This window comes from Manis pentadactyla, chromosome X, assembly GCF_030020395.1.
Source record: "Manis pentadactyla isolate mManPen7 chromosome X, mManPen7.hap1, whole genome shotgun sequence".
NCBI classification, from domain to species: domain Eukaryota; kingdom Metazoa; phylum Chordata; class Mammalia; order Pholidota; family Manidae; genus Manis; species Manis pentadactyla.
The window spans coordinates 79,830,899-79,857,518 of NC_080038.1; the positions used below are offsets into that span (position 1 = coordinate 79,830,899).

A 26,620-nucleotide genomic window follows, 5' to 3' on the forward strand; every position below is an offset into this window, starting at 1 on the left:
ATAACGTACTGTGAGTGCCTATAAAAGCCATGCCTCTTACATGCTAGCATTTGAAATTCTGATGAAATTTTTTGACCTAGTTCAGATCTCATATAAAATTTGTTTTATTTCCCAACTCAGAAAAATAGTCACAGTATTACAGGTTAAAAAGTGACCGCCTTAAGAGAGAGGATTAAAGATGGCAGCGTGAGAGGAGAGACAGAGGCTTCCTCCTAAAACTGGATACAATTATAAAATATAGTTGGTGCAACTAATCCTGAGAGAGCAACAGGAAAGAGAATAGCGCCACACTGCATACACCTGGAGAAAAGAGCAGACCTCACCAAATAGTGTAACGTACAAGAGCTGTGGCTCTGTGGGACCCGAGCCATTCCCCCACCCCCCAGCTCACTGGTGGGAGGAAGAGAAACCGAGAAGGGAGGGAGTAGAAGGCTTGGGATGGCTGAATACCTAGATCTGGAGATCTGCAATGGGAGCACAAAACTACATTTCATGTGCTTTCATCACACTCTTCTGATTACAGGGTAGGAAAGCTGGGACAGGCAGAATTCCTGGGGAGACTGGGATTCTGGCCTCTTGTGGAAAGCAGGAATCCATATATGGCTGCTATCGGACAAAAGCTTATATCTGCATGCTCGGCCCACTGCCTCAGGCAGTGGAGAAAGGCATAGCAGCCTGGAAGCAGGGAAGAGCTCTTTCCTCCCCCCAGGAACCAATACCACTCCCCTGTGACCCCCAACATTGCTTCAGGGGTAGAACAGATACAGAATAGAGGTTAGGGCCATTAGAGGGCGCCATAAACAAATATGAAATGCCAAAGAAACCTGGCCCAGACTAAAATTATTAATACAACTCATGGGAAAGACTTAAATGTTATGGACCTTGTGACTCTTCCTGAAAGGGAGTTCAAAATAAAAATCATCGACATGCTAATGGAGGTATGGAAAGACATCCAAGTACTCAGGAATGAATTCAGGTCAGAGATCCAGTCATTGAAGAGCATGATGGAGGGTATTAAAAGCAGGTTGGATATGGTGGAGGAGACAATAAATGAAACAGAAACTAGAGAAGAGGAATACAAAGAAGCTGAGGCACAGAGAGAAAAAAGGATAACTAAGAAAGAAAGAATATTGAGAGAACTGTGTGACTAATGCAAATGGAACAATATTCGCATTATAGTGATACCAGAAGAAGAAGAAGAGAGAGAAAGGATAGAAAGTGTCTTTGAGGAGGGAGTTGCTGAAAACTTCCCCAATCTGGGGAAGGAGATAGTCTCTCAGGCCATGGAGATCCACAGATCTCCCAACACAAGGGACCCAAGGAAGACAACACCAAGACACATAGTAATTAAAATGGGAAAGATAAAGGATAAGGAGAGACTGCTAAAGCAGCCAGAGACAGAAAAAAGATCACATACAAAGGAAAGCCCATCAGGCTAACATCAGACTTCACAGAAGAAACCTTACAGGCCAGAAGGGAGTGGCATGATGTATTTAATGCCACGAAGCAGAAGGGCATGGAACCAAGATTACTTTATCCAGCAAGACTATCATTTAAATTTGAAGGAGGGATTAAGCAATTTACAGATAAGCAAAAGCTTAGAGAATTTACCTCCCACAAACCATCTCTACAGTCTATTTTGGAGGGACTGCTATAGATGAAAGTGTTCCTAAGGTTGAATAGCTGTCACCAGAGGTAATAAAACCACAGTAAAGAAAACAGAACAGGTAATTACCAAGCAAATGAAAAATTAAATTAACTAACCCCATAGGCAATCAAGGGATAGACAAAAAGTACAGAATATGATACCTAATATATAAGAATGAAGGAGGAAGGAAAAGGAGGAGAAACAGAAAAGAACCTTTAGATTGTGTTTGTAACAGCATATTAAGTGTGTAAAGTTAGACTCTTAGACAGTAAGGAAATTAACTTTGAACCTTTGGTAACCACGAATCTAAAGTCTGCAATAAATACATACCTATAAATAATCACCCTGAATGTAAATGGATTGAATGCACCAATTAAAAGACATAGAGTAACTGAATGGATAGAAAAACAGGACCCATCTATATGCTGCTTACAAGAGACTCACCTCAAACCCAAAGACATGCACAGACTAAAAGTCAAGGGATGGAAAAATATATTTCATGCAAACAACAGGGAGAAAAAAGGGGGTGCTGAAGTACTAGTATCAGACAAAATAGACTACAAAACAAAGAAAGTTACAAGAGATATAGTAGGACATTACATAATGATAAAGGGCTCAGTCCAACAAGAGGATATAACCATTATAAATATATATGTACCCAACACAGGAGCACCAGCATATGTGAAACAAATACTAACAGAACTAAAGGAGGAAATAGAATGCAATGCATTCATTTTAGGAGACTTCAACACACCATTCACTCCAAAAGACAGATCCATGAGACAGAAAATAAGTAAAGACACAGAGGCACTGAACAACTCACTAGAACAGATGGACCTAATACATATCTATAGAACTCTACATTAAAAAGAAACAGGATACACATTCTTCTCAAGTGCACATGGAACATTCTCCAGAATAGACCACAAACTAGGCCACAAAAAGAGCCTAAGTAAATTCAAAACGATTGAAATTCTACAAACCAACTTTTCAGACAACAAAGATATAAAACTAGAAATAAATTTTACAAAGAAAGTAAAAAGGCTCACAAACACATGGAGGCTTAACAACACGCTCCTAAATAGTCAATGGATCAACAACCAAATTAAAATGGAGATCAAGCAATATATGGAGACAAATGACAACAACAACACAAAGCCCCAACTTCTGTGGGACGCAGCGAAAGCAGTCTTAAGAAGAAAGTGTATAGCAATCCAGGCATATTTAAAGAAGGAAGAACAAATGCAGATGAATATTCTAACATCCCAATTATCGAAAATGGAAAAAGAAGAACAAATGAGGCTTAAGTCAGCAGAAGGAGGGACATAATAAAGATTAGAGAAGAAATAAATCAAATTTAGAAGAATAAAACAATAGAAAATATCAATGAAACCAAGAGCTGGTTCTCTGAGAAAATAAACAAAATAGATAAGCCTCTAGCCAGACTTATTAAGAGAAAAAGAGAATCAACACACATCTACAGAAACAGAAATGAGAAAGGAAACATCATGACAGACCCCACAGAAATACAAGGAATTATTAGAGACTAATATGAAAACCTATATGCTAAGTAGCTGGAAAACCTAGAAGAAATGTACAACTTCCTAGAAAAATGTAACCTGCCAAGACTGACCAAGGAAGAAACACAAAATTTAAACACTCCAATAACTAGCAAAGAAATTGAATTAGTAATCAAAAATCTACCCAAGAAAAAACCCACGGGCCAGATGGATTTACCTTGGAATTTTATCAGACATATGGAGAATACATAATACCCATTCTCCTTAAGGTTTTCAAAAAAATAGAAGAGGAGGGAATATTCACAAAATTATTCTATGAAGCCAACATCACCCTAATACCAAAACCAGGCAAAGACCCCACCAAAAAAGAAAATTACAGACCAATATCCCTGATGAATGTAGAGGCAAAAATACTCAACAAAATATTAGCAAACTGAATTAAAAAATATATCAAAAAGATCATACACCATGACCAAGTGGACTCATTCTGGGGATGCAAGGATGCGACAACATTCGAAAATCCATCAACATCATCCACTACATAAACAAAAAGAAAAACAAAAACTACATGATCATCTCCATAGACACTGAAAAAGCCTTTGACAAAATTCAACATCCGTTCATGATAAAAACTCTGAATAAAATGTGCACAGAATGCAAGTACCTCAACATAATAAAGGCCATATATGAAAAACCCACAGCCAACATCATACTGAACAGTGAGAAGCTGAAAGCTTTTCCTCTGAGATCGGAAACAAGACAGGGATGCCCAATCCTCCCCACTGTTATTCAACATAGTACTGGAGGTCCTAGCCATGGCAATTAGACAAAAAAGAGAAATACAAGGAATTGAAATTGGTAAAGAAGAAGTTAAACTCTCACTATTTGCAGATGACATGAAATTATACATAAAAAACCCTAACGACTCCACTCCAAAACTACTATAACTGATATCAGAATACAGCAAAGTTGCAAGATACAAAATTAAGACACAGAAATCTGTGATTTTCCTATACACTAACAATTAACTAATAGAAAGAGAAATCAGGAAAACAATTCCATTCACAATTGCATCAAAAAAATAGAATATCTAGGAATAAACCTAACCAAGGAAGTGAAAGACCTATACCCTGAAAACAACAAGACTCTCTTAAGAGAAATTAAAGAGGACACTAACAAATGGAAAATCATCCCATGATCTTGGCTGTGAAGAATTACTATTGTCAAAATGGCCATCCTGCCCAAAGAAATATATAGATTTGATGCAATCTGTATCAAATTACCAACAGCATTCTTCAACGACCTGGAACAAATAGTTCAAAAATACATATGGAAACACCAAGGACCCTGAATAGCCACAGCAATCCTGAGAAAGAAGAATAAAGTGGGGGGAATCTCACTCCCCAACCTCAAGCTCTACTACAAAGCCACAGTAATCAAGACAATTTGGTACTGGCACAAGAACAGAGCCACAGACCAGTGGAACAGAATAGAGACTCCAGAAGTTAACCCAAACATATATGGTCAATTAATATACAATGAAGGAGCCATGGACATACAATGGGGAAATGACAATCTCTTCAACAGATGGTGCTGGCAAAACTGGACAGCTATATGTAAGAGAATGAAACTGTATTACTGTCTAACCCCATACATAAAAGTACATTTGAAATGGATCAAAGTCCTGAATGTAAGTCATGAAACTATAAAACTCTTAGAAAAAAACATAGGAAAAATCTCTTGGACATAAATATGAGTGACTTCTTCATAAACGTATCTCCCTGGGCAAGGGAAACAAAAGCAAAAATGAACAGGTGGGACTATATCAAACTGAAAAGCTTCTGTACAGCAAAGGACACCATCAATAGAACAAAAAGGTACCCCACAGTATGGGAGAATATTTTCGTAAATGACAGATCCGATAAAGGCTTGACATCCAAAATATATAAAGGGCTCACACATCTCAACAAACAAAAAGCAAATAATCCAATTAAAAAATAGGCAGAGGAGCTGGACAGACAGTTCTCCAAAGAAGAAATTCAGATGGCCAACAGACACATGAAAAGATGCTCCACATCACCAGTCATCAGAGAAATGCAAATTAAAACCACAATGAGATATCACCTCACACCAGTAAGGATCGCCACCATCCAAAAGACAAACAACAGCAAATGTTGGCGAGGTTGTGAAGAAAGGGCAACCCTCCTGCACTACTGGTGGGAATGTAAATTAGCTCTACCATTGTGGAAAGCAGTATAGAGTTTCCTCAAAAACCTCAAAATTGAAATACCATTTGACTCAGGAATTCCACTTCTAGGAATTTACCCTAAGAATGCAGCAGCCCAGTTTGAAAAAGACAGATGCACCCCTATATTTATCGCAGCACTATATTCAATAGCCAAGAAATGGAAGCAACCTAAGTGTCCATCAGTAGATGAATGGGTAACGAAGATGTTATACATATACACAATGGAATATTATTCAGCCATAAGAAGAAAACAATCCTATCATTCGCAACAACATGGATGGAGCTAGAGTGTATTATACTCAGTGAAATAAGGTAGGTGGTAAAAGACAAGTACCAAATTATTTCACTCATCTGTGGAGTATTAGAACAGAAGAAAACCTGAAGGAACAAAACAGCAGCAGAATCACAGAACAAGAATGGACTAATAGTTACCAAAGGGAAAGAGACTTGGGAGAATGGGAGCGTACGGAGTGATAAGGGTGGGGAAGAAGAAAGGGGGTATTATGATTAGCATGTATAATGTGGTGGGTGGAGGAAGGGGAGGGCTGTGAAACACAGAGAAGACAATAGTGATTCTACAGCATCTTACTATGCTGATGGACAGTGACTGTACTGGGGTTTAGGGGGGACTTGGTGAAGGGGGCATCTAGTAAACAATGTTCTTCATGTAATTGTAGATTAATGATAACAAAATGAATTTAAAAAGTACAAGATAATACCATTGCAGATGGAAGAATAGAGATATAATATATATAAATAGACAGAGTCTCACTGCCCCCCAAAAGTAATTCCACAGGAGTCCCTTTTAGATTATCCTGAATCTGGAGATTGTTGTCCATTTTAAAAGAAACTTTTGCCTTGGTTAATAGAATGTCATGTTTTGCCATAAAAGAAAAGAGTTTTTCATCAACTTCTTCCTCTCATCGCAGAGGAATTCAGCATGTTCTCCTCTCAAATGCACAGCGAGAGCTACTCCTCCCAGCCCTTCAAGGCAGTAGCCACCTTGAAAATTTTCAGACTTTCTCTTAAGGTTGTTGACTAGAGACCAACTCAACATTAGTTCTGGAGCCCTGAGCTGTTGTCACCCACCAGCTGGGAAAGAAAATAAATCAACTCGGCTACTCTCTGCATGGCCCATGAAACAGTTACGGTCTTTCCTTGTATTCTGTAAATATCCCTAGTGGAAGCATTTGGCTCCTCAGTCTCACAAGCACCCTCCCGCCCATGCCTCCTGTCACAGGCAGTATAAATGCATATGTCTGTCTCCCAGGCTTTTTCTGAAATTTAGCAAAGTGAAATGTTTGATATTTTCATTGTGTTAAGAAGTTTCCAAAGTACGGGATTTCAGTAGAAGACCTTTCTTTTCTAGGAACACTTCATTGAGGTAATAAAGAACCAAGAATTCCTCCTGCTTCCAGCTAATGAGATTTCCAAACTTCTGTGCAGCGATGACGTTACTGTGCCTGATGAAGAAATCATTTTCAATGCTGTCATGCAGTGGGTGTGTTATGATGTGCAGGTGAGGCAGCAAGACTTGACAATGCTGCTGTCTTACATCAGACTGCCCTTACTGCCATCACAGGTAGGGACATCTACCCAGGTAGAGCAAACTCTCGTTCTGAACTACCACTAGTCATTAATCCATTCCTTAGTTGTCTAGTTTTATTTCATTCAGAAGATTTCTGATAATTAGAGTATTCAGGATTTTTGGAGGACATATGCAGCCTTCAATTAGCAATATTTATGATGAAGACAGAGAAAACAAGGATTTTTTTTTTGAAACCCTGCCGGTAATCCCTGAACATCAGCATACACATTAGCTTCCATTTCTTTTCTCTCCAAATGGAACTTGTAAACAACCAGGGAAAATGACTAGGTTAACTCTTTGTCTATTTCTGCCCACCTTCTAGGCAAGGCGATGATAATTGGTACAGTAGCATGTCAGAGGAGACTCTAGGAAAGAGTTAGATTCTGGATAGTCACTACTGACATGAGTAATTAGCTGCTGTGATTGAAAGCATATTATATTAGTCAGATGTACTAGACCGTTGTTATAACAGCATCTACACTGTGCATGCTGAAGGATTATCCTAAAAATGAATCTAGAAACAAACACCCTTGAATAAGATTCAGGATTGACCCATCTCATAATGAATTTTAGTATGTGATGTTTAGGGAGGGTGGAATACAGTACCACTACATAATTCTACCATTAGTGAAAGCCACACTTTTTCTCTGTAATGAATTGATCAATAGTAGGTATCTTTTATGTACCAAATATATGAATATATTGCACACTTCATATAGATCCTGTGGTTAAAGTCCCTAAACATCATCCACATTGGGAGGAGGGACCTTATTTGGGCCTAGTGGATCACTGGTCTCATAAACACTAAAAAATTCATTGATTTTCAATAAAATTACTAATTAAATGTTAGTATTTAAAAACAGAATTCTAATTTGCTGATGATTTATCTACATTTTTTTCCTTTTAGCTGTAAGTTGAATTCCATGGAACTCTAGTAAGCTTGAGAATCTCTCCATATGGAATGAAAAACACTGACTTCTCTCCAGGGTATAACAAATTATTTAAAGGGCAAGGCAATAGTCACACCAAAAAGAGAAGCACTAAAATATACATGTAATCTTAGACCAAAGTTTCAGCATCTATGGAAATTTTATGTTAATGTTCTTTTGTGTGTTTATCTCATGAGAGGGTCTATACTATTTAACAGATTTTCTAAGGCAATGCTATTCAAAATGTCCCTGGACCAGCTGCATGCCATTTTCTGGAAGCCTGTCAGAAACTCAGTTTCTGACCCCCACCACATATATACTGAAACAATTTCTAGGGACAAAGAGAAGGAATTTGTGTTTTAACAAGTTCTCCAGATTATTCTTAGGTACGTAAACACTTGAGATGCACTGGTATAAAGGATCAGACACATTTAACTCTACACTGCTTTAAGTCAATATGACATTCTTTCAGCAAAGTGCTTATTTTGGACTTCTCTTACTTTATAAGAAGATGGATACATTTCCAGTGCATACAACCAGTGGTACCTTGGCCTCCCACCCATGAGGAGGCCTTAGAGCCTAAAATGTGGACTCCTGTGGACTTTTGCTGCTGATGGCAGTGGTGGGTAATGGCATACAGAATACAGACTTTCCAAAACAATTTTGAAAATGACCTTAAACAAAAATTCTAGAAAAGAGATATATGAAGAGAATAGTAGTAAACCTTTGAAAAATATTTTTGGAAGAAAATAAACTACAAAGCGCAATTTTCAAACCTATTTGCAGCAGTGTATCCATTAGGAAATGTCTAGGGTTTCACCAGCCAAGTAAAAATAGTGATCCATCATAAATTATAGGTAAGGTGAGAACAGAGGTGAGATTAACCACTGGAGAACAGGAAACTTCAGGAAAGTTTTAGGGAGTGAAATTAGCACCTTTATTACAACAATCTGATACTCTTCTCAATGTTCTGTGATACTGTGGACCCTAAACTCCAAGGACCCAATCTAAATGATGCTTGATAAATTCTGAAACAAACTTAATTTCTCAGCTCATCTTAGGAAAAATACTATATCTAATGTTCATCCTACTCAGTTAGAGTCTTACTGTCTGTCAGGCAGTGATGGTTTGGCCAGAAATGACTGGCCATCTACTCTTGCTGATGCGTTGCCTTCTTGCTAACACATGTACTTCACTGATGTACACATGTACATGAATACAGATAAAAAGCACCTGCTTTCAGAATACCTTACAAAAGTGATTTGATGATAAAGATGTGACACCCTGAGGGCAATGCTCTTTCATTTTCACTGGGCATGTTTGTACTCCCTCATCTAAATCCAGCATAAAGGTGGCTGCTTGTGCAGCTACATGCAGTAGACTGGGAGATGCTTGCTTTGTGTACATACACACAGTCCTTCGCTTTGACTGCTTTAGGAAACACATTTCATGAGTGCTTTTTCACTTTCACCCCTTGAGAGTGGATGTGTATGTATTCCAAAGATAAAATGTCAAATCTGCAGAGATCTTTAGCTACTATATTGAGGCCTTTAGTCACTTCAAATCATCAGTGAATACAAAGTATGTCACTAAGCAACTTAAAATATTAAATGATAGCATTTGTACATTTGAATTAGCTCAAGTTTTCTCCAAAGTTCTCTATGCGAATATGTTCTTTCTAATGATGGGTTCCTCATTTCATATACCGTGAATTATTACTTTTCAGTTACTGGTGGATCTTGAAGAAAGCCCCGTGTTTACTGCTGAATTTAACTGCCAAAATCTCCTGATAGAAGCTATGAAATATCACCTCTTACCTGAGAAAAGACATGCTGCAGTACCCTTGGATCAAGCCTAGAAAATCTACTGTAGGGGCACTTTATTCTGGAGGAGGCATGGATGCTATGAGAGGTATCAGGAACAAGCTAATTAATTGAAAGTATCATTTTAAAGAGAGGATATATTCTCAACACCCTCAGAATTATGAGAGTAATATTAAAGCTGTATTTAAATATTGGCATCTGAAGCTAATTTTAGGCTTCTTTATGTAATTATGTGACTTTCTTATTTTATGGGATATAACCCTTTTATTACTGTTGGCTAAACTCTGAACAGGTACTTTTTTTTTTAAGGGCATCTCTCATATTTATTGATCAAATGGTTGTTAACAACAATAAAATTCTGTATAGGGGAGTCAATGCTCAATGCACAATCATTAATCCACCCCCACCCTAACTCTCATCAGTCTCCAATCTTCTGAAGCATAATGAACAAGTCCTTACATGGTGGACAAATTCTTACATAGTGAATAAGTTCTTACATGCTGAACAGTACAAGGGCAGTCATCACAGAAACTTTTGGTTTTGATCAGTCATTATGAACTATAAACAATCAGGTCAAATATGAATATTCATTTGATTTTTATACTTGATTTACATGTGAATCCCACATTTCTCCCTTTATTATTATTATTATTTTTTTAAATAAATTGCTGAAGTGGTAGGTAGATGCAAGATAAAGGTAGAAAACATAGTTTAGTGCTGTAAGAGAGCAAATGTAGATGATCAGGTGTGTGCCTGTAGACTAAGTGTTAATCCAAGCTAGACCAGGGCAATAAAACATCCACGGATGCAGAACATTTCTCTCAAAACAGGGCGGGTGAGGTTCTAAGCCTCACCTCTGTTGATCCCCAACTTCTCACCTGACAGCCCCCCTGCAACTGTGCCTGTCTTAGGTTGTTCCTCCCTTGAGGAATCTTACCCGTCTATGGCTAACCAGTCATCTTCTGGGGCCATACAGGGAAATGTAAAGTTGTTAAGTGAGAGAGAGGCAATATTGTTTGAAAAGGTTAGCTTTTTACTTCTTTGCATATTTATGCCCTGTGGCTTTTATGCCCAGTATTTGTCTTGAGGTATCTTTACCACTTGGAAGAATTATGATACTCAGTAAACTCGATTTGAGGCACAAATTCTGTTTAAGGGTTGTAATTAGGAAGGAAGAAGAAAAGCTATAGGAGTAGCAGATGGAAGAAAACATGGGAAGATTGACTATTTCTTTGACATATCTTCTTATAGAGTAAATTAAGCATGTATAGGTTTCAAACTACTAATTAAATTGTGTATGCATATTAACATAATAAGAATACAGTTACATAACCAAAGCAGACCTATAATTACCAGCCACCTCCTGTGAAACCAAGAAAACCAGTTAGGCATCCTAGGCATTTGTGAAAACTTACCTATGATATGGTGGGTATTGTCCAACTAAACTTGAACAGTCTGAGAGAAATAAGACAAATTAAAACAACACATTCCTGGGAACTGTTCACATCCCATATGTTCTTTTAACAGTAGATAGTCTGTAGTTGTAAGATTTTGGAGCGCTACAACTTGCACTTCTCCTAATTCTTTGTTGAGTTCCAACTGTACAGATCAGGTCAAACTTGTTGTTTTACTGTATGCACAGGCCAGCTTAGATATCTCCTTCTTCATTGCAATGGCAAGTCCAGGAACCAGTGGGATGAATGCAGCTACAACTGCAGAATCTCTTGAATCTTTGTTGAGGATTTTGATGATCATCTTCTGGTGTGACTCTTCCAGAGAGTGCTGATGTTGGAAGTTCTTCTTCATATCATATCTCAGTTCATTTTCTGGGTAGTCAAATTAGGCTTTGAACCTCTGTATAAACTCAGACCCTTTGCCCACACATTGATATGCCCTTTATATCATTGTGTAGAACTCATTGGAGGTTACCACACAGGAACTGCTTTTTTTTCTTATTTTTAAGACAAAGAAATATTATCAGAAAAGTGTACATCCATAGCCAATCATCTGACACACTTTAAGTGATCAAAATTAAGGATATTTAAAGCATGCATTAATCGATGATTTACAGTAGGTTTTATCCTATCAGGGAATAATCCCCCTTCACTTACTTTCTTTTTTTTTTCTTGTTATCTTTAATCTACACTTACAATAATAATATTATGTTTTCCAGGCTCTCCCCTATACCAGGTCCTCCCTATAAACCCCTTTACAGTCACTGTCCATCAGCAGAGCAAAATGTTGTAGAATCACTACTTGTCTTCTTTGTGTTGTACAGCCCTCCCCTTTCCCCCACCTATGCATGCTAATATCAATACCCCTCTTCTTCTTCTCCCCAAATTATCCCTCCCTACCCACCCATCCTCCCCAGTCAATTTCCCTTTGGTACCTGTTTGTCCATTCTTGGGTTCTGTGATTCTGCTGATGTTTTGTTCCTTCAGTTTTTCCTTTGTTCTTATACTCCACAGATGAGTGAAATCATTTGGTATTTCTTTTTTTCCACTTGGCTTATTTCACTGAGCATAATACCCTCCAGGTCCATCCATGTTGATGAAAATGGTAGGATTTTCCCTCTTCTTATGGCTGAGTAGTATTCCATTGTGTATATGACCACTTCTTTATCCATTCATCTACCGATGGACATTTAGGTTGCTTCAAATTCTTGGCTATTGTAAATAGTGCTGCGATAAACATAGGGGTGCATCTGTCTCACTCAAACTTGATTGCTGCTTTCTTATGGTAAATTGCTAGGAGTGGAATTCCTGGGTTAAATGGTAAGTCTGTTTTGAGCATTTTGAGGAAACTCCATACTGCTTTCCACAATGGTTGAACTAATTTACATTCGCAACAACAGTGTAGGAGGGTTACGCTTTCTCCACAGCCTCACCAACATTTGTTGTTGTTTGTCTTTTGGATGGCAGCCATCCTTATGGTATGAGATGATACCTCATTGTGGTTTTAATTTGCATTTCTCTGATAATTAGCGATGTGGAGCATCTTTTCATGTGTCTGTTGGCCATCTGTATTTCTTTTATGGAGAACTGTCTGTTCAGTTCCTCTGCCCATTTTTTAATTGGATTATTTGATTTTTGTTTGTTGAGGCATGTGAGCTCTTTATTTATTTTGGACGTCAAGCCTTTATCAAATCTGTCATTTACAAATATATTATCCCGTACTGTAGGGTTCCTTTTTGTTATATTGATAGTGTCTTTTGCTGTACAGAAGCTTTTCAGCTTAATATAGTCCCACTTGTTCAATTTGCTGTTGTTTTTCTTGCCCGGTAAGATATGTTCAAGAAGAGGTCACTCATGTTTACGTCTATGAGGATTTTGCCTATGCTTTCTTCTAAGAGTTTAATGGTTTCATGACTTACATTCAGGTCTTTGATCCATTTTGAATTTACTTTTGTGTATGGGGTTAGACAATGGTACAGTTTCATTCTCCTACATGTAGATGTCCAGTTTTGGCAGCACCATCTGTTGAAGAGACTGTCATTTCGCCATTGTACATCCATGGCTCCTTTATCAAATATTAATTGACCATATATGTTTGGGTTAATGTCTGGATTCTCTAGTCTGTTCCACTGGTCTGTGGCTCTGTTCTTGTGCCAGTACCAAATTGTCTTGATTACTATGGCTTTATAGTAGAGCTTGAAGTTGGGGACTGAGATCCCCCCTACTTTATTCTTCTTTCTCAGGATTGCTTTAGCTATTCGGTGTCTTTGGTGTTTCCATATGAATTTTTGAATTATTTGTTCCAGTTCATTGAAGAATGTTGCTGAAAATTTGATAGGGATTGCAAAAATCTGTATATTGCTTTGGGCAGGGCGGCCATTTTTATGATATTGATTCTTCCTAGCCACGAGCATGGGATGGGTTTCCATTTGTTAGTGTCCCTTTTAATTTCTCTTAAGAGTGATTTGTAGTTTTCAGAGTATAGATCATTCCCTTCTTTGGTTAGTTATATTCCTATGTATTTTATTCTTTTTGATGCAATTGTGAATGAAATTCTTTTCATGATTTCTCTTTCTTTTGGTTCATTGTTAGTGTATAGGAAAGCTACAAATTTCTGTGTGTTAATTTTGTATCCTGCAACTTTGCTGTATTCCGATATCAGTTCTAGTAGTTTTGGGGTGGAGTCTTTAGGGTTTTTTATGTACAATATCTTGTCATCTGCAACTAGTGACAGTTTGACTTCTTGTTTACCAATCTGGATTCCTTGTATTTCTTTGTTTTGTCTGATTGCCGTGGCTAGGACCTCCAGTACTATGTTAAATAGCTGTGGTGAGAGTGGGCATCCCTTTCTAGTTTCTGATTTCAGAGGAAAAGCTTTCAGCTTCTCGCTGTTCAATAAAATGCTGGCTGTGTGTTTTTCATAGATGGCCTTTATTATGTTGAGGTACTTGCCCTCTATTCCCATTTTGCTGAGAGTTTTTATCACGAATGGATGTTGAACTTTGTCAGATGCTTTTTCAGCATCTACGAAGATAATCATGTGTTTTTTGTCTTTCTTTTTGTTGATGTGGTGGATGATGTTGATGGATTTTCGAATGTTGTACCATTCTTGCATTCCTGGGATGAATCCCACTTGGTCATGGTGTATGATCCTTTTGATATACTTTTGAATTCAGTTTGCTAATATTTTATTGAGTATTTTTCATCTACATTCGTCAGGGATATTGGTCTGTAGTTTTCTTTTTTGTTGGGTCTTTGCCTGGTTTTGGTATTAGGGTGATGTTGGCTTCGTAGAATGAGTTTGGGAGTATTCCCTCCTCTTCTATTTTTTGGAAAACTTTAAGGAGAATGGGTTTATGTCTTCTCTGTGTCTGATAAAATTCCGAAGTAAATCCGTCCGACCCAGGTGCTTTGTTCTTGGGTAGTTTTTTGATTACCGTTTCAATTTCTTTGCTTGTAAATGGTTTGTTTAACTTTTGTGTTTCTTCCTTGATCACTCTGGGAAGGTTGTATTTTTCTAGGAATTTGTCCATTTTTTCTAGGTTTTCCAGCTTGTTGGCGTATAAGTTTTCATGGTAGTCTTATTAATTCTTTGTATTTCTGTGGAGTTTGTCATGATTTTTCTGTTCTCATTTCTGATTCTGTTGATTTGTGTTGATTGTCTTTTTCTGTTAATAATTTTGTCTAGAGTCTTATCTATTTTGTTTATTTTCTCAAAGAACCAGCTCTTGGTTTCATTGATTTTTGTTATTGTTTTATTTTTCTCAATTTTGTTTATTTCTTCTGTGATCTTTATTATGTCCCTCCTTCTGCTGACTTTAGGCCTCATTTGTTGTTCTTTTTCCAGTTTCAATAATTGTGACATTAGGCTATTCATTTGGGATTGTTCTTCCTTCTTCAAGTGTGCCTGGATCGCTATATACTTTCATCTTAAGAGTGCTTTCGCTGCGTCCCACAGAAGTTGGGGCTTTGTGTTGTTGATGTCATTTGTTTCCTTATATTCCTTGATCAATATTTTAATTTGTTCGTTGATCCATTGATTATTTTGGAGCATGTTGTTAAGCCTCCAAGCATTTGTGAGCCTTTTTGTTTTCTTCGTAGAATTTATTTCTACTTTTATACCTTTGTGGTCTGAAAAATTGGTTGGTAGCATTTCAATATTTTGGAATTTGCTGAGGCTCTTCTTGTGGGCTAGTATGTGGTCTATTCTGGAGAATGTTCCATGTGCACTTGAGAAGAATGTATATCCTGTTGCTTTTGGATGTAGAGTTTTATAGATGTCTATTAGGTCCATCTGCTCTACTGTGTTGTTCAGTGCTTCCGTGTCCTTACTTATTTTCTGCCCGGTGGATCTACCCTTTGGGTTGAGTGGTGTGTTGAAGTCTCCTAAAATGAATGCATTGCTGTCTATTTCCCCCTTTAGTTCTGTTAGTATTTGTTTCACATATGCTGGTGCTCCTGTGTTAGGTGCATATATATTTATAATGGTTATATCCTCTTGTTGAACTGAGCCCTTTATCATTATGTAGTGACCTTCTTTATCTCTTGTTACTTTCTTTATTTTGAAGTACGTTTTGTCTGATATTAGTACTGCAACCCCTGCTTTCTTCTCGCTGTTGTTTGCCTGAAATATGTTTTTCCATCCCTTGACTTTTAGTCTGTACATGTCTTTGGGTTTGAGGTGAGTTTCTTGTAAGCAGCATATAGATGGTTCTTGCTTTTTTTATCCATTTTATTTCTCTGTGTCTTTTGATTGGTGCGTTCAGTCCACTTACATTTAGTGTGACTATTGAAAGATATGTACTTTTTGCCATTGCAGGCTTTTAATTCATGTTTACCAAAGGTTTAAGGTTAGCCTCTTTGGTATCTTACCACCTAACTTAGCTCTCTCATTGTGCTGTTATATACACTGTCTGGAGATTCTTTTCTTCTCTCCCTTCTTATTCCTCCTCCTCCATTCTTCGTATGTTGGGTTTTTTGTTCTGCGCTCTTTCTAGGAGAGCTCCCATCTAGAGCAGTCCCTATAAGATATCCTGTCGAGGTGGTTTGTTGGAAGCAAATTCCCTCAGCTTTTGCTTGTCTGGGAATTGTTTAATCCCACCATCATAGTTAAATGATAGTCGTGCTGGGTACAGTATCCTTTGTTCGAGGCCCTTCTGTTTCATTGCATTAAATATATCATGCCATTCTCTCTGGCCTGTAGGGTTTCTGTCAAGAAGTCTGATGTTAGCCTGATGGGTTTTCCTTTATAGATGACCTTTTTCTCTCCAGCTGCCTTTAAAACTCTTTCCTTGTCCTTGATCTTTGCCATTTTAATTATTATGTTTCTTGGTGTTGTCTTCCTTGTATACTTTCTGTTGGGGGTTCTGTGTATTTCCATGGTCTGTTTGATTATTTCCTCCCCCAGTTTGGGGAAGTTTTCAGCAATTATTTCTTGAAGATACTTTCCGTCCCTTTTCCTCTCTCTTCTTCTTCTGGAACCCCTATAATACAGATATTATTCCTTTTCGATTGGTCACAAAGTTCTCTTAATATTGTTTCATTCATGGAGATCCTTTTATCTCTGTCTATGTCAGCTTCTATGCGTTCCTATTCTCTGGTTTCAGTTGCATCAATGGCCTCTTGCATCTTATCCATTCTGCTTATAAATCCTTCCAGAGTTTGTTTCATTTCTGTAATCTCCTTTCTGGCATCTGTGATCTCCCTCCAGACTTCATCCCATTTCTCTTGCATATTTCTCTGCATCTCTGTCAGCATGTTTATGATTTTTATTTTGAATTTTTTTCTGAAAGACTGGTTAGGTCTGTCTTCTTCTCTGGTGTCTTTGTGATCTTTGTTTGCCTATAATTTTGTCTTTTTATGGTGATAAGAATAGTTTGCAGAGCTGGGACTACTGACAGCTAGAAAAACTTCCCTTCTTGTTGGTTTGTGGCCTTCCTCTCCTGGAAGAATAGAGACCTCTAGTGGCTTGTGCTGTTTAACTGCACACAGAAAGGGCTTCTCCTTCCTGCCCAGCTGCTATGGAGTTTATCTCAGCTGTTGCTGTGGGCTGCTACTCCAAAGTGGTGGAGTTGCGTTGGAAGGGGAGGCTATTTATCTTCGTAAGGGGCCTCCGTGCTCCCTCAGCCCAGATGATTAGAGTGCCCAGAGATCCTCGGATTCCCTACCTCTTGACTAAGTGTCCCTCCCTGCCCCTTTAAGACTATCAAAAGCACCCGCCAAAACAAAACAATGACCACACACACAAAAAAAAGGCCGCTCGTTTTTCTTTATTCTCTGGCGCCAGCCTCGGGCACTCGCTTGCCATTCTTGCTGCCCTGTTTCCCTAGTATTGGGGTCCCTGTCCCTGTAAGACTTCCAAAAAGCAATCACCACAACAAAACAACAACAGACAAAAAAAAAGATGGCCGCTCACTTTTCTTTTGTCCTCAGGCACCAGCCTCCAGTACCCGCTCACCATTCTTGCTGCCCTGTTTCCCTAGTAACCAGGGTCCCGCGCATGCACTGTGTCTGCGCTCTGGTCCGGATGGATTGGGCTGGGTGTTCAGCCATCCTGGGCTCCATCTCCCTCCCGCTCTGCCTTCTCTCCTTCTGCCGGGAGCTGGAGGGAGGGGTGCTTGCGTCCCGCTGGGCTGGAGCTTGTATCTTACCCCCTTTGCGACGCACTGGGTTCTCGCATGTGCGGATGTGGTCTGGATATTGTCCTGTGTCCTCTGGTCTTTATTCTAGGAAGAGTTGTCTTTGTTATATTTTCATAGATATATGTGGTTTTGGGAGGAGATTTCTGCTGCTCTACTCATGCCGCTATCTTGCCTCCGCCTCTGAACAGGTACTTTTGTTGCAACAATTTTTAAATATGAGCATTTGCTCTGCAGTATAAGATCTTTTCAAAGAAAACTTATTTAAGGTTTATCATAAATGGAAGGGACAAGGTCCTCCAAATTTGCTTTTTGTCATAAATAGAAGTGTGGCCTCCAACTCCTTGATGTCAGTTTCCTGTTAGGTACTCAAAGGGCAGTTATAAAGAATCTTGAAGTAAGAATAATAAGATCATCAGTTAAAACCTGGAATAAAGTAATGATTTATAAGAATTTTATCAAAGGGAATAAGGAAACCTTTCTGAAGCCATCATCTTTACTTTGATCTGTTCTTAGAACCTATTTCTCTGTAGTTCTGCCCTTTATACATGTAAGTCAGTAGACCCATGTTTGCCAAAACAGTGGGGCAAGAATTTTGTAATTAAGAGTTGACTGTGTAGGAATTAAAATCAAACTACTTAAAACTTGCCAAATCATATGTAGAAATTTCATTGCACACCTTGTAAAAACTGATGCAAACATCAAAGTTCTGTGCTACTAGAAATTGATTCTTTCTTTTGATATGTGTAGTTGTAATTTTAATATTGAAATTGAAGGTGATACAGGAAATAATGTCAATTAATCACAAATCTATAAAACAAGAGCTTGGAAATGTAATTTTTTCCAAAGTAGTAGAGTAACCTCACAAAACTAGTACTCTTCAGAAAACAACAAATACAATGAAATCTTATAAATAATTTCAGGTCTGACAACTTGTTATTTTATTGCATTTTATTGAGTAGAATGAATATTGAAAGGTGTCTTCTTTGATATTTAAATTAAAGAGGTACTAAATACAAAATGCAAATACAGTCATTCTGAGTTTCTGATTAAAAAAAGAACCCAACTTGCAACGTGAGAAGTTGAATTTGTTGTGTTTGGTTTTGTGTTTGTTTTCCTTTTTCTTGTTACAGAAAATGGTAACAAGTATTTACAATTCATCAATTTCTGAAAATGAGTCAAATGTGACCCTACAGTCCCTTGACTCTATTACCATAGTTTTATATGTACGAAGTAAGGCCATGATTTTGAGACATTTTGTGTACTTACAGCATGGAGACATAAAAGGCCCTGTGGGAAGTTGCAGACAACTAAAATAGTAGTAAAGTTACAATTTCCAAGTATCTGATCCTTCATTGTCGTTTTGCAAACATCATTTCTAATCCTCACAAGAAGCGTACAAGATACATTTATTATGTAATTTTGCAGATGAAGAAACTAAGGTTCTTCAGTTTAGATAGCCAATCCAAGGACAAATGCCTAGAAATACTAGAAATGGAATTCTCACTCAAATCCTATGTTGCTTTTTGCTGTATTGCCACTATTTTAGAAGAGAGAGCAACAACAACAAAACTGATTCCCCTCTTTGAGGGTTTTAGAATCTGCTGAAGAACCGGCACGAGCACTTATAAATAAAAAAGGAAAAAGGAAAAAGACCTAAGTATAGCAAAAAAATTACCCAGGTAGCATTTATTTATATAAATCAGTAGTATTACATTTTAGAATATACCAATTTTCACTCCTTCATAAAACTTTGAAAAAGAATTTCTGCGGATATGCCTGTTTAGTGTGTTGTTTCAGTTACCTTTCTTTAGAAGATACTGTTTGAACTTTCACCTTTTGATGTCTAGGAAAGGCAGCGCTTCATCAATCTTTAATTTCCTCTCTGACTCATGCAAGTAACTTGTAATTCGTTGCTAAATATAGATATCAAACAAGTGGCTGGGGCTAACTATGATTCCTACTATTTAAAATAATCATCAGAAAACTTAAGCATGATCTCAGAGTAAAAATTTGTAAATGGTCAGATGGTAAACTTGGGGCTTTTGTACATACACAATGTAATCAGTAGCTTTTCATTTATTAAAAACAATGAACTCTGAGAGATGCTATGGCAAGGAACAAATTATTCATTTTTAAATCATTTTAAAAATAGAGGAAATCACTAAATCAGATATAGTCAAAACTACAGTAACTATCATGTTACCAACAATACTACAAAGTTTGGTTGGCTTTGTTCCTTCTTGAATAGATCATAAGTGAGGGTTGAGGAGGGGCTTAGAAATGAACTGAGAAACAGTTTTTGCCATATTTTAGGGCAGAAGGTCAATTTACACAGAAAAATTTTCAAGTGGGTGTTAAGGAGAGAAATAAGTAAAACAATCCAGTTTAACTTTCCCCATCAAATATAGAGCTGCCATAGCAAGCCAGCTAGATGATTTACATTTTGATTAGTAGGAGTAATAGTGGAGGTGGAAAAATGGTCTAAAAAGCATCTTCAGAATTCAACATACAGAATTATCAATCATATATGGTCATTGATACAAATAAAAGATGTGAGGAAAATTTATCATACATATTTAATCTAATGTCTGAGAAAAATTAACATGGCATGAAACACACCTCTACATCCTTTCAAAGTGTAAATCTCCTATATACATTTGATTATTACAGCTTTGTACAATTTCCTAGTCACTTCAACACTAATATCTGTATAATCTTAATAGTGCAGCCTAACCTTCATTTCTAATCTAAATTTGCTGTTTGGTAAATTCCACTAATTAAAAGACTTCAAAATAGAAACTTAAAATGAGAAGGATTGAGTAGGAAGACAGATTTGGGAACATTAGAATGAGGAAGTGAAAAGATGAAAACAGAGAAAATTGAATGATTGACGGAGTGAAAGCAGAGGTGGTTTGTTTGTAGATACTCCAGTTTTAATGGTATCACCCAGAGATAATTAGTTTAGAGTTTAGAAAAGATACTCTGCTAGGTAGTGTTATTTGATCTCTCAGTAGTAACTGTAGTCAATATAGCAATTGCTGATCTGTCAATCAGCCTTTAGCCAAATCCACATTACCAGTGAAAGACACAGGGATTAAAGAGAAATGGTAAATGAGTGCCTGTATAGTCACAAGATTTATTGTGAAAATACGAAGTGTTCAGACATAAATACTTACAGTGTACTATTCACCAGAAAAGACTTAAAATTAGAGAAAAGATATGTTGCCACTGATCCATTGTACACAGAAAAATTTTCAAAAGCAGCCATAAATGTAAAATATACTCTGTTTAAATACTGACTTGATCTGACCTCCTATCATAGCATTATAATTGGCCAGTAGAGATGCTTCAGATGTTAAATATATTTTCAAATAACAAATAGATTATATCTTCTCCACAAATTGCACCGTAGAAAAGCAACTGAAAGATGCTTTTGTTTATTCCAATGGTTGGCTTTGTATGATTGGGATGAAATTTCCTAAACTTATCATAATATATTATGGTAGTAAACTTGTTATTTCAGTAATTGAATTGAAAATGAACTATTAATACATAAATGAGATAATAACTCAATGTCATATTTTAATATCAGTAATAATAATTAATTTTACTCTTAATTATAATCCTTTGTGTCACAATCATGAAACTTTCTGTGAATCAACACCAAAGACCCATTTAAAAGGAATTTTCATTCCTGCTCCTTAAGTCATTTGCATTCTAGATTAGCATAGACACACCCCAAGCTGAATGTTTAAAGGACACAAATTAATATATTGAATGGTATAATAATATGTATAATATATGGAATGAATAAGTAATTAAAATCATAGTGGATGTGTAAATAAATCAGTGATAGTTTCCAAGGTAATTTTTTGTGTTTGTCACCTGTATTAGTACTACCAGTAGCATAGTATAGCCAAAGAAGCCATTATGAGCATGTAAGCCATACATATAGTAAATAAACTATTTCATTCTGACTCTTGCATTTTAATCCAGGAGTGGTAAAATACTCCCCTTGTCTTCTGTGCCAAGTTGGAGAATCATCTGGTCTACTTACTTTACTTTGAGTTGCAAACTGATTCTATGCCATAAATTATCAGTACATGAATAAAATGTGAATGGTGCAAATTCAACATTTTTATCCATGTGTTTTTTTAACTTTGTCCAATATCCCCTTCAACAGATACCACTAAAATTGAAAAATATGACCTCAGGACCAACAGCTGGCTACATAGTAGCACCATCAGTAGCCTTAGGTTTCAGTTTGGAGTGGCAGTTATTGATAATAAGCTCTATGTCCTCAGAGGAAGGGATGGTTCCAAAACTTTAAATACTGTGGAATATTTTGATCCAGCTGGCAAAATCTGGACTGTAATGCCTCCCATCTCAATACCGAGGCATGGCTTAGGTAAGAGCTTAGTGTTACATAGTTTCTAAAGTATGTGTAGTTGTTAATAGAGCTTATTAAAAATTGGCCTCTAAAGAATGTATAGTTAGCAGGGATTAAAATAAATTAATGATAAAATTCAGCTTTAAGTTATTCAGATTCAGCCAAACCCTTAGCCAAAATGTTTCCAACATGCTGAAAATTTTAAGCAAATGGTAAAACACTGTCAAACTCTTCTCTTGTTTCAGATGTCGGACTTGTCAATCCTATCTCACTTCTACTGGTATTTTACCAAGGCCTGCTTTAAGAGAGATGAAAACTGTCGAAGGAATACATTGCTGAGGAATATAAAACTACACCAGGAATTTTTTTTCTAAGCTCAGTTTAGAGGAAAGAGCATATGATGATGAAGAGACATTGTGTTTCTAGTTACATGAATTGTGACCCCCACAGAACATCAATTTGGTATTTCAGCAAAGGCCTTAGGATGCAGATCCAAGGCAGGGATATTTAGGAAATCGTAGAGCAGCTTTAGGTTATACTTAAGCCAGAAGTTGCCAAGAAATTGAAGAAAGATGTAGTGAAGACCTGCGGAATAGTGAGGAACTTTGATTCTCCTGAATGTTTGACAGAGTACAGCTTTCTGCATGCTAGACTCCTTTGTTTAAAAAGAAGAATAATTACCTTAGTAAGTCAATTAAGAAATGACTTATATACAGCTAAAAAGTGGCAGATTAAGGTCTGGTATTGTTTACCCCAAATTGCCTAATACATTGTCCATGCCAAATGATAGACTACATAACTATGTAGCTCAGTTGTGTCAGTGTGATTCCTTGACATAGCTTAGAAAACATATCTTGTGGAGAAATCAGAGCAAGTTTTAAAAATCCCATAGATATCACTAAAGAGGTAAGAGAGCTGTGAGGATATACCACTGAGAGACTGACTGAGATGGTGAAGAAGGTGGGGTGGGGAATCCAATTATGTGAATTCCCAGAGCAGATAAGCAGCAGTTAGAAAGGGGTTATTCATAGTATATAATGGAACACACTTCTGACTGAACCTCACAAAGCTCTATTTAGTTATCCCATGGGAATCTTTTCTTTTAATCCGTATAATAAAGAGCAGCATTTAAAAAGACCTACCACAGATAGCCCACAATTCTAAAATTTATCCACGTTTCAGTATCATATCTCATCTACCCCTTATATTCAAAACCTAGAATTGAAATTATGTCAGAAAAAATCAGCTTCCCTTTTCTATGATATCCCTATTAAAGTGTGTCTCACTACCTCCTTTGACTTCAGTGTTACAATAGTGATACCCATTCACAATGAAGTAACTATGGCCTGAAAGTTTCCTAGGATTAATAGACCATATTTACTTTCATATCAAGATCAGTAAATTATTCATGTGTACACAGAACCATTTAAGAAACAAAAAAACAAAGTTTTAGCCCATCAGTCATTTTCAGAATGAAACAGTATCCCTTATCTGTGGTGTACCTTGGTGAGCCCTCATGCTATTTTTATCCTTTAGGTGTAGCCACACTTGAAGGACCAATGTATGCTGCTGGTGGTCATGATGGGTCAAGTTATCTAAATACTGTAGAAAGATGGGACCCTGAGGGACGTCAGTAGACTTACGTGGCCAGTATGTCAACTCCTAGAAGCACAGTTGGCATTGTTGCATTAAACGGCAAGTGAGTAAACCCGAACCTGCATGTGCTTTGCTCCTAGGTCATGTGATACAGCACTTCCTTGATGTGCTTCGTCAGTGAGTAAGCATTCCCAGTGACCAGGACACCCTAGTTATCAATCATAAAAGACCTTTGTTGGAACCCTCCCTTCACTATGACAGAAAATACTTATCTAAAATGAACACTTAAATTAAATATTCTGCAGTCCCTCACCGCTCAAGTGTGGTCCTGGGACCAGCAGCATTAGCATTACCTGAGATCTATTTAGATATGCTGGTTTGATATCTTGCTCTGGGTGATGGTTACGTGAGTGTATACATATGTCAAAACTCATCAAGCTATACACTAAGATTTGTGCATTTCATTGTATGTGCCTCAATAAAAATTCATGAAAAAAGAAATGCTGAATCCTAGCCCCACCCTAAATAAACCTCCTGAATCAGAATCAGTATTTGAACAAGATCCTCAAGTGACTTGTGTGTGCAGTAAACTTGAAAAGCACTTTTTTAGGTAAACCAGTTCCAATTTTGCCCTCAAGAAGCTACCACTATTTACATTATGATTATATTTTACTTATCAAAACTTTGGCCTCTGTAATATGGAAGTCTTTTGTTCTTTACTACTCCCTCTCTCCTGAGAGTCTAGGATTCCAGACTCTAGAATTACATCTAGTACCATCTTTCTGAATCTTTCCCTCTTTCTGATCACTTGCCTTTAAGAGAAAGCTAATATATTAAAGTCCTATGGTATTAGAGGTTGCAAAGAGCCTGAAAGGTTACTTCTTCCAAGTAATTATGTACTTTCTGACAGGGGTCCTTTGGAGACAATGACTAGCATGTAGGAAGCACTTGAATGATAAGAATTTCAGACAGAAGGGTATATCAGTGGCAGGAGATAGGCTTCTGTGTCCATATTTACTATGTATAAAGTCAGTACTTTGTCATATAAATGGCCTCAGTAGAAATTTCAACACAAATGTTTTTTATCACCTGTGTATGAAGTGGGAAATGTGCATAGTTAAGAGAAAATCCGGGCTTACCATGTCTTAGAGCTTAAAAGACTCCTAACTGTCATTATCTCTGGTCTGGCCTGAATGATAACAGGGGACTCAGTGACCATCTCCTAACTATTGCAGAATAGACTGAAAGCATTGAATTTGACTAATTTAATTTTGTTTTGCTGTCTCACAAAACAAATGGGCTCATAACTCAGCATGAAGTGCAGTTACAGACATACGGTTTAGTAAATGTTTATCTTCTTTATTGATGCAGGATTCAATTTAAGTTAGATTTAAAATGCTGCTCATCAAAATAATTGGCATTGTAAAGTTTATCAAAGAAATGTCATTGACAATGTATCTCCCTAGGAAAAATTCCAGTTTCTTGGTTCTACCCTATTTCCTTAGGTGTTTAAGTTATGTTTTGTTAGTGACAGTTTTTTATATTAAATAAAGCGGTTCATAAAGATGATAGGGATTCCAGTGGTAGGCAGTTGAGTCTAGCTAAAATTATATGGTTGCTAAAGTTGGCCTTTGGCAACACCTACCTTTTTATTTTTAATTTCCACCTTTATTAAACCATAATTGACAAATACTGCCAATGCTTTTGATATCTCCCTTCTTTCTCTGTATTTCATTTTCCACGAAATCATTAATCTACCACATCAAATTAACTTTCACAAAAATGATAAAGGAGAGAGGCTTGGATTAAGGTAGACCTTACCAAGTGCCTTCAAATAAATATCCATTCACAGAATCAGACCATCGGCTACAAAATACTACCAAGCATAATATATATTCAGAAGCTTTAAATGCTTTTTGCAAGGTTCTTTCACTTTCATTCTATGCATAAATTGGAAATACAATCTCCCTCTCCGTATGTGTATACACATACACTCACTTGTGTCTTTTTTCTAGGATATATGCTAGTGGTGGATGTGATGGACGTCCCTGCCACAAATCAATGGAATACTTTGACCCACATACTAACAAATGGAGTCTGTGTACTTCAATGTCTAAAAGACGTGGATGTGTGGGAGTTGCAACATACAATGGATTCTTATATGTTGTTGGGGGTCACGATGCCTCTGCTTCTAACCAATGCACAATACTTTCTAACCGTGTGGAATGGTAAAATGTTTCTATTTACTTATGCATGTATTTATTTGTTGATTTTCTTTTTTTCAGAAATGAGAAATATTTTTAGGCTACCAGAAAGATTTTTAGGCTTCTAAATAAGTGTTAATCCTTTCAGGGGATTAATCCTTTGTAAAATTGCACACTTATTCCTAGGCTCAAAGTATTTTGAAGAAATCCTCCTTAAGCATTTCAGATCCACCACCAATAAATATATTAAAAGAATATGCTGTTTTGTTTGATAGTCAACTGTTAAAATAATAAGACAGAAGGGATGAAATAATGAAGAAATTTTACACCCAGCTGTATCACTCAACCCATTCTTCAGCTCAATTAAAAATATCTTTATTCCAAAAATCAAATCAATCTTCAAAAGATGAAGACTTACCACCACAAAATATACAAGAAGAATTCCCAAAGAGAGATATTATGTTCTGAACAAATACTCTATTGTGTTAAGTATTTCATTTTCCAAGGTTAACCTTTTTTAATGGGAAACACTTATTTGCATGAATAAAGTGTGACATGTTTAAAACAAGTCAATCCTAT

General features: G+C 37.0%; 1 protein-coding gene across 1 annotated transcript in view; it reads left to right on the top strand.

Moving 5' to 3' along the window:
* LOC118934470 (kelch-like protein 4) overlaps positions 1–26,620 on the top strand; it is a 98,025-nt gene that overhangs the window by 45,721 nt on the left and 25,684 nt on the right. Inside the window, 6 exon segments of the mRNA XM_057495364.1 lie at positions 6,786–6,998; positions 9,660–9,760; positions 9,762–9,844; positions 22,035–22,259; positions 23,778–23,940; positions 25,853–26,065. Of these exon segments, the coding sequence (XP_057351347.1) occupies positions 6,786–6,998; positions 9,660–9,760; positions 9,762–9,844; positions 22,035–22,259; positions 23,778–23,940; positions 25,853–26,065 (998 nt within the window).